Here is a 17,002-nt window from a genome sequence, read left to right as displayed (position 1 = left end):
CCCATTTTTTGGCTTGTTACAGTTGTCTGTCTGGTGTTGCAGGTGCAGGTGAGCAAGTACTGATGGCTATGTGGGACTTGCTTTTTTACCTTGGGGTGTAGTTACCAGTATTATTTCATTACAGCACTTTATATTTTGACTATGACAAAGTAAAACAGCATATATATTATTTCATAGTTTTCATTTGTCTTCTGAACTTCCTTTGGCTATTTGAAAAGAACCCTGTCAGCACAAAGTATTGACTTTATTTTTTGGAATTGTTGAGAAAACAGATGTTCAAAATCAACCGTTTCAAAACTTGGCAGAAATATTTTCCCTGATGTTTTTTGTCTACCTGTCTTCCTGTTATATCTGGAACCTGTTTAGTAAGTTTGGTTTATCATATTTCTTGTAGAGGATTATGTGAGCATGACTTACCCATTCAACCAAAGCCAACATAGCTAAAATCAGCATGCTAAAATTCCAGGAGACAAGCTCCGTTAGCTTATTCTCGTTTCATTTTGCCTAGCAGCCTGGGCCCAGGAGGAATGAGGAGCATCTCATTACAGAGTACTTGGGAATGCAGAATGTAGGGCACTTCTGGAAAATGGGAAAGGTGGGTTTAAGCTTCCTTCCCTTGGTCCCACAGGGTGAAAACCAAAGGTAACTTTGCTATAGCAACCATTCTTTCAAAAAAGACGATTCCACCTCTTTTTTAGGTGCCTATTCTCAGCTTGCTGTTTGAAATCCCATATGGCTGCAGGATTTTCTGTGAAGCCTGTTTGAGATTGAATTTTGCCCTCCCTTAGCTGCCCAGACCAAATCTTCACTGTGTGTGGGATCACAGGCTTTGACACGTGGTGCTGAAGAACTCTTGAACTCATGACTCAGGCATCATTCCAAAGGGTCATAGGTGTGTTCTAGGTTTGGAATTGTGTGTACCTTCTCCCTTTTGCTGGATGATAGATTGTTCTGTGTACCATACTATCACACTGTAATACCTACTACTGGCAGGTTTTTCACCTTATCTGTTTAAATAAGTTTTAAACTGGTCAAATCCCCTGGCAGGACACTGAGACAAGCTTGTCAGAGTCAATAGTTTTGGATTTGTCTCTACTCTCCCTACAGCCACTCTTTACATGAGTCTTGGAGGTCACCTTCTGTTGTCTCCCCTAATGAAATATTTTTCTGCATTTTTGAATCTTTTAGTATCTTAAAGTCTCCAGTGACCAGTGATTATTTTCTTTGTAACCATTTTCTTCCCCTCACTACATCGTTTTTATAGATATCAGATCTTGTTTTTGTCTTTAAACACTAGCACAAAAAATAGCCATAAATATGTGATTTCATAGAACAACCACCACCTTTTTGTGTCATTAGTCTTTGTAACTCTCTGCAGATCCTTGACACAGAATTTCTTGTGTATTTCCACTCCTGTCTTCCAGCTGTTGTCTACATAGCAGGTTCTTTTCCCTTAAATACATTTTTGTTTTTAACCCTCTTTACATGGGCTACCAAAAGTGAGCAAATATTAGGTTGCATTGTTCAGATTGTGTTTCTTTAACAGATGCAATTTATATTTGCTCACATTGTACATAAGAGATGACTTTTGTAGTGGGAAAATAATTGTCTTTCTGATCTCTTCCTCATGCTGACTTCTCAATAAGAAAAAATATCTGTGATTGAGGTACTATGTAATCACATCACTGTATGGTTTGATATGAAATACTAAATATGGCAGGAAGAGCTGGGTGCAGTTCTGTGTTCTGTTTCTATTCTGTAGTATTAGCAAATATAAAGTTGAAATGTATGCAGAGAGCTCTGTGTCTGCTCAGACCTTGTCAAATATTTATGCATGTTTTATATATATCCCAAATAACACACTGTAGCACTGTGAACTGCTGGGCTTGTATGAGAATGGGAACAGAAGGTTACACAAGTCAACATCAGAGTACAGTATGTTGCTATATGTTGTGCTGCTCCTTATGCTGTAGTGGGAAAGCTTATGCAGGAAGTACTGTAGTGCATGATATATAATTTCAAACTCTTCTAGTGGAAGTAAATCTACTTTTGTGATGATTTTATTGTTTAATAACTTCCTGCAGTGTTCTGGACACTGTAATGCATGTTTGTGCTGGTTTTCACTAGCCAGACGGATGAGACCAAGCATTTCCTGAGACACCAAGCAAAACTGTCTCCTACCATGAGCCAGAAGCCTGGATGGGGTTGTTTTTTTCAGCTCCATCATGATAAATTACACAGATATTGAAAGAACTGAAATAGGACTAGAAAGAGGACTAAGTACTGTGGAAGTCCTTAGGGAAATTCAGTTAAAGCTCCTTTTTGGTGCCCTATTTAAAAATAGGGAATTCTTTCAGCTCCTTGTGCTGAAGTTTGAATAGATGGTTTCTGTGAAGGAGCCTGCTTAGTGATTCAAACCCCTATGACTTCAGGGAGTAGTGTGCATCTTTGGCCCAACCATGAGTGTGCTAGCTGTGATCCAGAGTGCTTTGAAGCAGAGGAAGGTACTGTGGGATTGTGACGTGTACCACACGTCGCAATTATCACTTTTACATGCTAGATAATGTTCAGACACTTGTGCAGAGGTGTCCACACGTGAATAACTCAGCTGGGATAAAGTTATCCAAAAATGTCTTTTTGGGGGTTCTCACGTTTCTTCAAATGGGCTTTCATAGTGATTAGTAGAATCTTGATGAAACTTCTGCTTCATTGCAAGAAATTTTAAAATATGAATAAACCCCATGTGGACTTTTAAAGAGAATCCTTGGGAGGTTTTATGACTCACTATTGGCATGGACCTCATCCAAGATGCTACATGTTATGTTAGATACTTTTTCAGAATGCTTGAGGAAATAGCTTGTCGTTCAACACATTAGAAATAGCACTGGTAGCAGATGGCCACGAGAAAATGCTGTAGAAAAGTTGATTGTGTGACTCTGATTTCTCACAAGTGTGTAGTGCAGGCTGGGCAAGGTCTTCCAGCTCTGGCAAAATGTGGGTTTTGCTACTGAGCTGTGTAGCTGAGCACAGCCCTGGTATTTGGTAGGTGAAGACTATGAAGGCAGTGTTTGGAGAATTGCAGTCTGAGCACTGACAGCAAGAGTAGGTGACTGTCCTTCACGAGCAGCTGATCCTGAAACAGACTGTCTTGGCAGGACTCCCAAGACTGATTCAGTCAGTTCCTGCCTAATGAACTGAAGACCACTTTCCTGATAATTAAGAAGAAACAAGCTGCCTGGGTTTTATCCAGCTTCAGATTTTTACACTGACATTCTGAGCACTTAGTTATTTGTGCTAGGTAGTTGACTGCTCAAAAGTCACTATCCCCTAAGTCATGTGGATTGGAGGGGAAATTTATTTTTGAGTTGTTGTGTATGAGGAAATCTCTACAATATGCATGTCTCTCTGATTGCCAGACCACTTTTTCTGAGTGTACCTACTTTTATTCCAGCTTGGATAGCATCTCTAGTGTAAAAGTTCTATGTCTGAAAGGCTAATACAGAATTGCAAGGTATCAGGCATTCTGTGTATTCACCTGATTATGCCTAGATAAAGTTTCAGTTTAGTGACCCCCTCAGAAGTAGGCACTTCACAGACTTTTTTGACAGTATCATGGGAAGTGATAGCCCCAGCGAGCATGCTTTGTTCCAAATTAGTTTATATTCAAAGTAATCTAAAATTCTTGAAAGAGTTCCAGGGTTTGGCCCAATGGGTCTCAGCAACAGAGCCATTTGGTATTGCCTTATATCATGTGTGGAAATCAGATAAGTTTTATCTGTCTCATTTCATTGTACACGCAGATAGATGAGAGGGTTGAGCAGCCTTTCTCTGGGCTGTTCTTCAGCCCTTATGTTTGCTCACAGCTCTTCAATTGCATCTTCCTTGTGGAAGATCTTCCCAGTCAAAACCAGGAAGACAGAAATAATAATGGTACTTGATAGCTGTAAGATTTGAAGTTGAGACTATGACTGGTTATTTCTCACTGCTACCACCCCCAAAGGGTTGCTTTTGTTTGAATAAAAACTCCTTATGGAATTGGAGATCTGGGGTGCAGGGCTGTCTTTCTAATTCTTCTAGTGGTAGGAACTGGTGAGATGTCAGAAAATAGACTTCCATGTCAGAAACTTTGGAGGTCCAGTAGTATTTGTCTAGTTTAGTTTAGAACTACTGCCTGCTCTGCAAGGAGTGTCTGTGTACCACATTTCTCATGCAAGAGAAGTAAATCCCAACAAACCAGGAAAAATCTCACACTGTCATTAAGTCACCTTAGCAATTTCCATACAGTTTAACAGGGGAAGTGATGTTTTTACTGCATGAGGGAATGGGCATAGCTGCCATAGAGAGGGATGTTTGTAGGGATGTTTGTATGACATGCTGGTGTAGCTACAGCAGCTGGAGATTGTCTTGGCCTGTTTCCGTGCTCCAGCCTGATAGTCGTGCTGGCAAAACTGTAGTCTTGATGTGAATGTGATGAAAAAATATTTTCACAGCTCTTCTTCTCTTGAAAATACAATTTATTACTTGGGAGTTCTGTAGCTAGGAAAAAATACACATCTATTGATTGGTTTCCTTGCCATGTTTTGATTAAAATACATTATTCAGTGATTATATATGAATTTTCACTGATTTCTTTATTGATAGCTTCATTTCCAGTTGCATCAAGGGAACAAGAGAGCATGACTAACATATTTTCTGATCTTACAATTGCCAACTGTATGTTAATTTTCCTTTTAGAATTCATTCATGGCTGGAGTGACTGTACTGCTGATTTTGAATGTAAAGCATATTTACCAGGTGAAAACTAGAAAATTGACTTTACTTGGAGTGATGAGTTAGAAATTATCAAAGTTTACCTCTGTCTTGCTGACAAAGCAATCCATCTAGAGTAGTGCACATATTTCAGTGCATGTGTATTTTCATAATACACTGTCTTTGACAGTTCATTTTTCTTACAAATACTTTGTCTTGATGTATTTGGGTTTGTTGGTATTTGTGCCCATCTTGGGGAACTATATGTGAAACATAACACTGCTGGAAAAACTGAAACAAAAAATTAATTTCACTTGGCTGAGCTTAGCAACCAGTGGAGAAGTATGTACAGTGTTTGTACCACTATTTTTTAATGCCACAGTTATGTGTGGGTTGAAATATGTCCCTAAGAATAGCAGTAGGACTGCTTTTTGAGCAATGATGTGAATATTGCATTCAGCAGTGGCACATAGCAAAACATGGCAGGGCATCTGAGCATGGTAAAGTAGCATGTACTGAGTACTGTTGGGATGTGGAATGAGCTAAAGAGGTAAAAAAATAAAATATTGAACACTGAGTATTTCAGCCACCAGCAGTGTGCAGTCATTCAGAATAATTAATGTCTGTGGTGCCAGTCATTAGTCGTGGTCATGGTGCCTTAGGCAAAAGAGATGGGGACCACAGACTCTCCTTGGAATACATGAAATGAGTACAGAAGGCATGCTATTGCATGAGCAGCCTGTCATCATCATCAGAGCATGAATTCCTTTGTTTTCCAGGAAACACATACTAAATGGAGAAGAGGGGGAAACCAGTCTTGCAGCCTGTCGTAACTACTAGGACTCGTCTCAGAAGGGATAGGAATTGCCTCAGCCAATAAAGCATCTTTTTAATTAATCTCATTTTAGTCTGGGCATGTAATAGAGGTCAGAAGAATCACTGTGTAAAAGTGCCTGTTTCTCTCTGTTGACTGGAACTGGAATCCAGATGACTTGTGCAGGTGATGCATGGCTGTGTGAAAGGCATCTCAGTTCTAGATGATTCTGGTGTCCCAAACCCCAGTGTTCATGTAATAAAATTCAGTGAACCATAGTAATGTCAGTAATGGTATTTTAAGAAGCAAAATAAAATGTATCAAGTTTTTCCATGAGACCTCTAGTGGTATACACTTAGAAATAAATGTGTTACTGAAATAAGAAATAAAGGAAAGGAAATTTTATATTTCAAACAGCAGATTCACAGCATTGGTATTTTCTTTGTGACCCAAATGAAGGCAAAATAAGTACAGATTTGTAACCAGAAAAGTAAGTTTCTTATCATAGATGATAAGAATAAATTAGAAATTTCAAATTCCATTTAGAATTTGGGCCTATGGGCACTAGTCAGGAGAAACTGCAGTTCTTAAATATTGTATCCATAACCACTGATAAACAAGAAATATTTAATGAAGGAACTTGCTGATAGTAGCTACTGAGACTGACTGAAATGCATTTCTAGCCAAGAGTGATGTGCAGAGACACAAGCTGACCCAGAATAAATACCTCAGGAATAAATACTCTCTTTCTGGACTGATCCTGCTACATGAAAGGGGACATAAGGTGATTCAGGATGGGCATGTATGAGAAAAAAAACTGTTTCTTTTGTGTGTTCTGGAAGACTTAGATGTTCAGCTAGGCCCTCTGAGACCTGTCAGTTCTGGCATAACAGTATCAAAGCTATTAAATTAAATTCCTGATTTGCTTTAACTCTTTTCACATGGAGGTAAGGACAGGAGGTGCCTGTACCTGAGGTTGAAGCTCACTCCCAGCAGCACACAGCACTGTAACACAGATTGTGGGCTCCCACGCACACATACATGCACTAGGGCACGGCTGAAACCAAATAGCTGTTTACATTATGATGGGTTATATGGTGCTTACTTGGCATGTTATTATTGTTGCTCTTCAAATAAAATCCCCCAAAGTTTATTTCTGACAAGATTGTAGTAACTGTAGTACCATTAAATAGTCCTTAGGAACATTTTGTTTATGTAGAATTAAAATATTATAGTTGTTCAAGAGATTGCAGATTTCCTTTTGTGGGCATTTGTAATTATTTGGGACCAAATCCAGTTTCCAGTAAACTGGACAGGAATCTCACTCAGTTCCAGAGGGACTTGTGTCAAATTTCTTTTGGTTTTTGAAGATGCCAAGTTTTACAGAATTGAGATTTTAGTTAAGTGGCTGGCTTCATACAAGGGGGGACCAAGACTTTGCTTAATATGTGCAATGATTTGTACTTTACCATGAAATCTTTTTAATTGGATGTGGTAATGAGGAGGTTGATGGGTCTACCTGGTTACTAGTTTATAAGTTGTTTGTATAATCACATAGGAAGTATGGGGAATAAACAAGAGGACACCAAATGTTAATCCATGAGCAACACTGTGACTGAACTGGCATAGCAAAGACGTGGTGGGAGGACAGGGAGGAGGAAGAGGCTGATGTATATTTTGGTTCAGATATTTGTGCTGGGACCCAGCTGTAGAGGGAGTTGGACATGCAGATGTTCTATGAATAATTATAATAAGAGGAAAAAGCTCTTGGGCTCCATTGTTATGCTGGCATTGCACAGACCACCAAACTCAAGCTCAGGTAGTTGGGGATTTTTATTGTCAGGGTACAGGTGATGGTGAAAATGAGCGATTTTAATAAACAGTCACCTGCTGGAAGCCAGTGAAGGAAAATACCAATGTGCTTTGCCATGGACTTGCAACCGAATTTGAGACAGTGGGAGATGTAATCTAAAGGGGAGCTTTGATATTTCATACCAGCTCTAAGGGAGAAACTGTTAAAGAACTGGGAGAGAAAAGGCAGGTTGAGTGAGATTTACCCTGCAATGTCAGGACTTGCAGATTTCAGGAAGGGAAAGAGGTAAAAGAATTAGAACAACAGGTTTCAAGGGACTATGAGAGGACAGTGGGCAAAACCTCCTTGTAAAGAGTCTCATGAAAAGAAGTTAAAGAATTGTTTGTTCCCCAAGGAAAAATTATAAAGAGAAAAAATGCAGACAGCACAGGAGAAGGACAAAAAGCATAGTAAAATAAATCTGTCTGAGATATTAGAAGCTCATTTATGTCAAGCACAGGAAGGAACCATGTACAAAATTAAAACTAGTTTGGATTATTTAGAACAAATACAAAAGAATAACAAAAGATGCAGAGAAAAAAACCAAACCAAAACACATAAAAAAAACTAAGACCAAAAATGTGTACAAAAGAAGATTGTGTACAGTAAGTACATGAGGAGTAACAGAAATGGTTCTGGAATTTTATTTTTAGTAGGAGCATGTTCGAGGAAAGTGTTGCTCTGCTGATTAACAGAAGCACATTGGTCCTCACTAGTGTTATTTTGAGTATATGGAAAACAGCCTAGAACAGAGTGAGGACAAATCAGACAGTACTTAATGTGTTAGGTGTTCCCAGGTTAGCTGTGCCTCAGATTTGCTATACTTGGAAACTGGAAGAATTTTCTAAATTAGTCTCAGCCCTGTTAGCAGTTACCATTGAGAATCTGAAGAGGAAAAATGAGTGTGAGAAACAGAAAAACACATCCTTAAAAGGAGGCAGGAGCTATGGATGGAAGAGTCCTGTCACAGATTTGCAGATCATTTTTGTTCCTAGAAAAATTACAGACAAGTATTAATTTTGTAAATAACTGGAGAGAAGTAACAAACAGCAATTAATATGGATTTGTTGGAAGTATCTAATACTCTGTAACAAAGATTAAAATTTGTGGATAAAAGAAAAGGAGCAGATGCCCTACATTTTAATTCTGAAAAACTTCTGAATGCTGTTTTACAAGAGTCCCTTATAAACAAGCTAGGGAACATCAAGCAATATTTATATGTAAGTTGCATGAGATATTGTTGCACAACTGGCTGGATAAGGTAAACCCTAAGCAGTTACTGCTGTTTCACTCATGTATTCCACAAGAGTTTATTTTAGACACTAATATGTTTTTTCAGCAGTAATCTGGATTATGTTTTAGAGAATATGCTTATTAAATTTGCAGTTGTCACAAAGTTGAGAATGAATTGGAAGGATGCCAGAGAACAGGATTAGAATTGAAATTGATCTTGAAATGGCTTTGAAAATAAAGTAATATTTAGGAGGTGTAAGGGTGTTGTATTCTACTTTGGCAGAATAGCCATAGACAGGCACAGGACAGATGGTTAAGCAGTGGATTTTGAAAATTATATATGTCATAAATATTACATGAATAGACATAGTCATGGTATTGAAGAAGGCATGGATGGATGAAAAAGACATATAGCTTGTAAAATGTAAGGAGTAATTCATCTGATGTACTCAGTACTCTGCTTGGTTCGAATACTGGGACCAGTTTGAGCATCACATTTCAATGAGGATATAGCTAATCAGAGGGAGTTCAGGGAATGGCAATAAAGATGGTTAGAAAGCTAAAAAACAGGACTTGTAAGGAAAAAGAATGAAGAAACATCTTTGAACGTAAAGGGTAGGTAGGAACAAAAAGTTTTCAAGTATGTGAAAAACCCCAGCAAAGCACCTTGAGCCAACCAACCAACCATCCAAAGAAACACACCCTAAACCACCTTGAACCACACAGATGAAGGGAATGATCTAATCTCTGCCTCCTTTATGGATAGTTTAAATTGTAAGAGAATGAATTAATTTAGATATTAAAAAAAAAAATTCCTGACCGTAAGATGAGATACTTAGAACAAGTTAGGTGAGAAATTGGTAAGTATATTAGCAATCTTTCAAAACAGGGCAAGCACATCCAAAAATGATACAAAAGTGTAGCTTTGTTTCATCTGCAGTTTGGAGTTGACTTGCTCTGGACCCTCTCAGCAGTATGAATGTTTTACATTACTGTGTATTATTGCTGTGCCACACAATGCATTTTCTGTTCTGTAAATCTTGTGAAACACCACTGTAATTGGAATTAAGATTGTGCTTTTTCTTTTATTTCAGTGTGTGCAGAAGCTTACAACCCTGATGAGGAAGAGGACGACGCAGAATCTAGGGTACTTCATGCTTAGAGTCTTTTCAATTATTTGAAAAATTAATTGAAAAATACTTTTTCAATTCTTAGGCATTAAATTTAGGAGGAAAAATGTAACAGCTTTACCATTTCTTTCCAAAAACATTGTTACTCTAATATACTTTAGTAATCTCTTGGGAGTTTATGTTAAAGGAACATTTAAAAGTTCTCTGTAATAGTCACCCATGTAGAACTCGATGTATTATTCTTAATTACCAAACCTGTGGTACATGGTTAAGGAAACGTTTTTGTGCAATTATATTTACCCAGTGAGCACCTGCTTATAAAAACTCTTACTTGGTGTCCTCATAATCCTGCAGTAGTTTCCTTTTTCAAAAGGCAGAAAAAAGTTAAACTGTAAAATTACTAAGATTTTTCAAGGTGCAATGTGACAAATAATGAACTGTATTTATTTCTTTTATTTGTATCACTACCTGGCTTTTAAGATGAAATAGCATGAGTTTCAAGAGAATTTTAATTGTTTATATTCTACCTAATTTTCTGGCTTATAACACTGTCCAAAAGGCTACCCTATGCTATTACAGCTATACATGGCATATCTTGGGAAGAATATGAGTTGAACAACTTGATTGACACTCAGATGAACCAGACACTGGTAATTTAGTGAATCTCTGGCTCACTCAGATAGTGTCAAATCTGTTGTTTACTCTGTGAAACTTCTGATATAAATTTAAGACAGATACTATTTCACACAATATTCTTTAGGAAGTAGTCATGGCAAATGGCTGAATGTAACAGTGGTGCTTTTTATAAAACATGCATGCCCCAAATATGATTGGAGATTGGTAGCAATAGTGTAGATAAAGGTGTCTAGAATGGCTTGCAGAAATGAACTGGATTCCACAGGTGTAAAGATCTGTGAGCTTAAATATAGCAGTGTTTCATTTGCTAATGCTTTGGGGATACCATTTTATCATTGAGTGTTTATTCAAATCCTGAAGGTTTTGAAATGAGAGAGTTATGAATCGTGGCCAAAATATTGTGTAAAATGCTTAGTTGAATTAGCTCAGTCCTTCAGCTAGGCTACTATATGATAATCACTCTAAGAGCTTTTGTATTATATCCCTCAGATTATTCACCCCAAAACAGATGATCAGAGGAACAGACTGCAGGAGGCGTGCAAGGACATTCTTCTTTTTAAGAACCTAGACCCGGTAAGAAACTCTTGACAATGAACAGCATTTAGCAGTGCTGCTAAGAATTGTTTCTTTTGAGCTTTGGAGCAGAAATTTACAGATTTGACTTCTGTAACCTCTTATGTATGCTTTCTTGGCCATTTAATAATTTCCAGAAATGCCATTTTTTTAAACTGATACGTCACATATAGAGTCTTTTGTTTACCTCCACAAGTGCTAATACTGAAATACATTAATATGAATCTGTACATTCATAAAAATGGATACATGAATTGTATTAATTATTGTATTTTCTTGTTTTAAATCTTCCTGTGCACTGATGTCTATAAACACATCAGTTATCTGGAATGTGTAAGTTTTTTGTATTAGTTACTTTTTAGCATCAAAAGGTGCTGAGTGCTCCATCAAAACAGAAAATTACCCCCAAAGCCTTTAGTTTAGCTATGGATGTAATTGAACAAGTGAATTATGAAGTGGAGGGAAAGAGAAAGGTACCAGTGATGTGTTTACATTATTATTTTGCTTAATGTAGATACCATAAAAAAGCTTCAGGTAATTTTCTTCCATGCAAATAATTTCTTTCTGTTTCATATAAAAACAACTGTGAGCTTTTAAGAAAGCCTAAGTGTACTGAATGAATGATCTGGATCAGACAAAGGTGATAATGCTACCAAAAAAGCACGCAGGATTGTTTTAGGGAAAAGGTGAGTGTATCAATCAAAACATGCATACTGAGGTTGGGATGACTCACAGCATCCCAAATGCTTTCTCAAGAGATTTGATTCAGTGCTGTCAAGGGAGGGAGCATGAGGGAAAGAGAAACAATTATGTAGATTTTTAAGTATGAGAACAGAAAGTTTTAAATTTGATTCAAGAGGGAGCTAATGGAAAGACCAGCCTGCAGCTCTGTTTGGGAGTCAGGTGCTATTACAGAAAATGCACATTAATTTGTGCTGCAGGTTTCCAGCTCCTGTTTCTGTCTGCACAAAGACTGAACCCTGGCCCTGGGTACTGCTCCCTTAGAAGCCCTGAGGAGCAGTGAGCCACAAAGCCCCAGCTTAGCAGAAGCCTGGAGTTACTGTTATGGAAGGGCATCAGGTCTCAACATGAGTGCTCATACATCTGCATTCTTGGGGCAGTGGGGATCCTGACACAGAAGGTTCCTCACTCCCTCATGCTGTCTGTTTAATAGGTAGTTCATCAGCTGTTCCACTATAATTGTTCAAGCTAAAGCCATGCACTCATTTACCCTTCTGCTCCTCAATTATTCTTCTGAATAGCTTCAGGGAATCAAAGTCATTTGTGAGCATCTGCTCTGGATATGAAACTCCTTTATTATATATTTTCCTTATTGTTGGAGTGTTCTGGCTTCCACTTGGCTGGACCATTGTTACATTAGCTTGCCAATGGCATTTTGGCAGACCCCTCTTGGTTAAGCTCTGAGCATTTCTCTCTTGTGAGCCCTGCAACACGATGGATTGTTGTGTGCTCCTAGAACCTGCTGTGATGATAATAGTGCTTACTGCATCAATCCCCTGGATGGGATCTGCTTTGCATTACAGCAAGAGCTAGATCTTCTGTCTCAATAGTCATCAGCCCCTTGGTCTGCAGGATAGGGGTCTGTTGGCTGTATTGTAATGCTGTGTAGACACAGAGCATGAAACTGCTCCAGTGTGAGCACCTGATGGGCTTTTTCCAAGGATGAATTCTTCCAAGGAATACTGAGGGATTATTTCCTCTGTTTATGAAGCTCTTCTCAAGACTGTTCTTGCTGTCTTGATACTGATGTTTTGAACTATTTTTTTAAATTCTTCTTTTGAATCAGTTACTTGTAATTGCTAATAGTTCCCACAATCTGTTCCAGGCATTTAGCAGAAGACTTCTTAGCTGAGTTTTCTTTGAGGTCTGCAATCCATAGCCTTGAAATGTGCTCTAGGGATCTCCCAAGTCTTGTTGCCCCCCTTTTGCTCAGATTGTCCAGTGGATTAAGAACACTTCCTCCTGCTTGAAATCCTTTACAGGCAGCATTCTGGAAAGTTAAATAAGATAATTTTTGTAAAAGAGTTTTCCATTACAATAATTTTATTCATAAAAACACTGGAAAACTACTGAGCTCTGAAGGGAGCAAAGATATTAAAATGTAGCCTTCTTAAATCTGGCTTGTTCCTTCTGTGGAGCCAGGATCTGTAGTCCCTGGGGAACTTCTCCCACTCCTCCTTCTTGTTCTGCTCCTGAGCAGCGACTCAAGGGCTCTGCCACTGTAGTTGCAGTAATTAAATATTCCTGTGCCAGCTCTCTTCCTCTCCATGAGAGATGCTGCAGTTTACAGAGTGGTGTATTAGCAAAAACCTCATTCATCTTGAAGAGAGATAATATCTTCTGCTGCTAAAGCTTAAGTCTCTGGAACAAAAGTTAAGCTTTGTATTGATAGCATCTCCTGCTAGCACTGTTGTGGGTTTTTGTTGTTTTTTCCCTGGTATTGAACTTCAGCTTCTTTCTTCTGTAGTTCATGTATGAAAGTCACTATTTCAAAGATCACTTGGAGGGGAACAGATGTAAAAGGCTTAATGGCTTTTCCCCAGTGGCCTTTTAGGGCATTTTCAAATACAGAATAACATGTCTTACAGTGTGACCAGAATTGCTTTCAGTCCATGATGCTCAGTGAAGTCCACCTTTTCTTAACATTTTATCCCACCTTCACACACTGTATTTTAATTGGAATGGAAGGATAAGATAAGGCTATCACTAAAGCCAAAGGAGAAGTTGCAGTAGTTGGGAGTGACTTACAGTTCTCTGCTCAGGGTGTTAATTGAAGAGGCCATTTGAAATTACAAAAATTCATCACATAAAATTAAAACCCAGCAGAACCATTTGAATGTAAGGCTAAATGAGAGAGGAGAAAAAGACAACCTTCAGTCTTTGAGACAACTTAGGACTTGCTGTACATACACAACACTGTCTTGAGCCCTTGTTTAACTTATAGTAGTTTTTGAATAACAGGTAAATTTGCACATATATATTTATAAATATCAATATTTCACATATTGTCGGTGATTAAAAATATAACAATGTAAAGAAACACCAGTTCTATACATTTCCCTGAGCAACATTCTTATGTTTTAAAGGCCAACTCTTATAGCCTAAAGTCTGTGAAGTTACTCCAATTTTATGGAAACTTTCTTTAACTTTGTAGATGGATAAGGATGTGACCAGTCTGTGAATGTGAGTTCAGCAATGTATTCCTTAGTTAAGGCCCGTAAATAAAAAATACTTTTAAAGAATTGACATTGTAGCAATTTTTTGCCTTTCTGGGGGCTTAAGCATTTGCCATCTAGTTGCTGTCACTCAATTTCAGTTTTTCATAGTGTGTTACAGTTTTGGAAAAATTACTTCAAAAGAAGAATATGAATTGAAACATGAATTTACAACAAGATCAGGGAAGGAGGTTTTGCAGAGGTACTTGGTTACTTTTTAGAGGACCAGATCAGGAAAGAATCAGGAGACAGGTCTATTCAGATGTTTGTTTCCTTCTTCCTTTGCTATATTACAATAACTAATTCCTCTTTTAACGTATCTCTTCCTGTTCTTCTTCCCAGGAAAACCTTTTCCTCTTAGAGTATTGTTTATTGTCCTTCTCAGTTGCCTGCCTCCCTGTTGCCAGAAACCATGATAATACTGTTTTGCTCCCAGGATTGTCATGATGTGCCAGACTGGTTACTCTGCCTGCACCCTCTTTTGTGCTCCAGGTGCTGGAGGTTACTACAGTGGGCTCTGAAGCTGCTCCCTTTCCCTTCCACTTTCACTTTGTGTAAGCCAGCAAGGAGAAAACAAGATGATGACCAAATGTCTTCAGCCCTTACAGAGAACAAGCCTGAAGCTGCTATCACTGAAATTTCTCTCTGTTCAGCCTAACAACTGTTTTATCACCAGGAAAAAGAGCAGCAGCTCCTCATCTACTGGCCAAGGAAGCCTTCTACACTTTTTACAATACAATTCAGAGTTGTTCTTTTGGTTTTGTCTCTTAAGAGGAAAATGTGCTGGGATGATTAACAACAGGCTGTTTGGTTTGGAAATTACAGCCCATAAGGTAGCAGTTAAAAAACCTGATGAACCTTTTATCAGAGCAAAGGCTGGCTCAAGGGGCTGATACCATCAAAGCCAGGCTGTGTCCTTGCACGTGAAGTCTAAATCCTTTCTTTGGCAAAAATTCACAAGCAGTGTTAGATCATCTATTCTCTTTCAGAGAAGTTTAATATTGGGGAGCTTTACCCTGCTAATGCTTGTACAGAATATATAAAATAAGTCTTGACCCTTTTCTAAAAAGTAATAAATTATGCAATTTGTTCACAAAAATGCAAAAGCAATTTCTGGGCATATTGCCACTTATGTACCTGGAGAATTAATGTAAGAGAGCACAAATATTGATTAATCAATTAGAATTGATCAACTTGAAGGAAGATGAAAGAGAACATAATGTAACTGTTTTATGACTAGTGGTATCTTATACTTAAGGTCAAATCATTTCTTGAAACCACTAACAGAAGAGTTTCATGCTGCTCTCAGGTTCTTAAGAATTTGGGTGAAGAATTAAAACTACAGATTTTGGAGCAATTAATGGAAATATACATCCCACCCCCACACCATCCATCCATCCATCCATCCATCCATCCATCCATCCATCCATCCATCCATCCATATATATATACACACCCATACACACACACATACACATTTATAGATATATCAAATGTGTGTATAATGTATGTAACTGAGCCCAGAATGCCTGAACATGTTAATACTCTGCCCTCTTAGATGACACAAAGGTGGTGACACTGAGGTGCCCTTCCAGAGAAGGGCAGTGGAGCTGGGGAAGGGTCTGGAGCACAATTCCTTTCAGGAGCAGCTGGGGGTGTTCAGCCTGGAGAAAAGGGGGCTCAGGGGGGACCTTGTCACTCTGGTACTGCCTGACAGGAGGCTGTGAGCAGGTGGGTGTTGGTCTCTTCTCCCACGTTCCAGGACCAGAGGAAATGGCCTCAAATTGACCTAGGGGAGGTACACATTGGATATTAGGAAAAATTTCTTCACTGACAGTGTTGTCAAGCATTGGAAGAGACTGCTCAGGAAAATGTTTGGGTCACCATCCCTGGAGGTATTGAAAAGATGTGCTGTGGTGGCTCTTGGGGTCGTTACAAACCATGAAATGTGTTACTGAGCCTAACTGATGGGCATGTGCTTGGTATTTGGGAGGCAGAGTCCTAATTTAGCATGTAACTGTGTGGATGAAGGTTAAGGTACATTCTCAAGGAAAATACTATTGCTTAAAAATATTGATTGTACATAGAAATACAAATTAGAGTCTTTGATGGTGAAGAAATTAATGCCTTTTCATTAGTTTACAAGTGGATATAACACAAGGGAACTAAATATTTTGAACTGGATCAATATTGCTGCTAACATTTTTGTCAAGAGTTCCCCTGGAGTATATGTTCATGGTTTTGTTGTGAAAAACAAATGTGGAGAGGTGTAGACATGAATTCTGTAATTTATCTTCCTCTGCAAGGTTCAGAGTTGTTGATTTAAGAAGTAATTTGCTTCCCATGGTTTCCTTGCCTGTGTTTTGCTAACATTTTCTACCCCTCTCCCCTTCCCCACACCCAGCCCCCTTCCTTTTCTGGTATTGTCTGCTGCATTGACTTCTTAATATCATGTTGAATATTAATTTGTTGATGTTTCAAATTGCACAAAGTGAGGACAAGGTGGGCAGCAGGATGCCATTTTAACTGGGACTCATTTTATGAACTCAGGGACCATAGAAGAACTGTGAATTTGCTTTGTTCACATGGTAATATTCTAATGTTTTTAGAAGTCATATGAGACAGGGAAGTACAGGCCAGTCAGTCACAAAAAACTCCCTTCATCCTGATTTCATTTTACATGTATTTTTGAAGGTAGAACTGCTTTAAGGAAGAAAAACATTTAGACTGCACCATTTTACAAAATACTAGAATTAATTCTGTTTATGAAACAGAGCTG

At 38.4% G+C, this 17,002-nt stretch overlaps 1 protein-coding gene across 2 annotated transcripts in view; it reads left to right on the top strand.

Annotated features, from left to right (window-relative positions):
* Positions 1-17,002, top strand: part of PRKAR2B (protein kinase cAMP-dependent type II regulatory subunit beta) — a 75,157-nt gene that overhangs the window by 47,470 nt on the left and 10,685 nt on the right. For both annotated transcript variants that reach the window (XM_059847354.1, XM_059847353.1), the window contains exons 3-4: positions 9,743-9,795; positions 10,904-10,987. In XM_059847354.1, the coding sequence (XP_059703337.1) occupies positions 9,743-9,795; positions 10,904-10,987 (137 nt within the window). The remainder of the gene's footprint in view (positions 1-9,742; positions 9,796-10,903; positions 10,988-17,002) is intronic.

Source organism: Haemorhous mexicanus, chromosome 5 (genome assembly GCF_027477595.1).
Source record: "Haemorhous mexicanus isolate bHaeMex1 chromosome 5, bHaeMex1.pri, whole genome shotgun sequence".
NCBI lineage: Eukaryota > Metazoa > Chordata > Aves > Passeriformes > Fringillidae > Haemorhous > Haemorhous mexicanus.
This window is presented reverse-complemented; position numbering and strand designations above follow the sequence as displayed.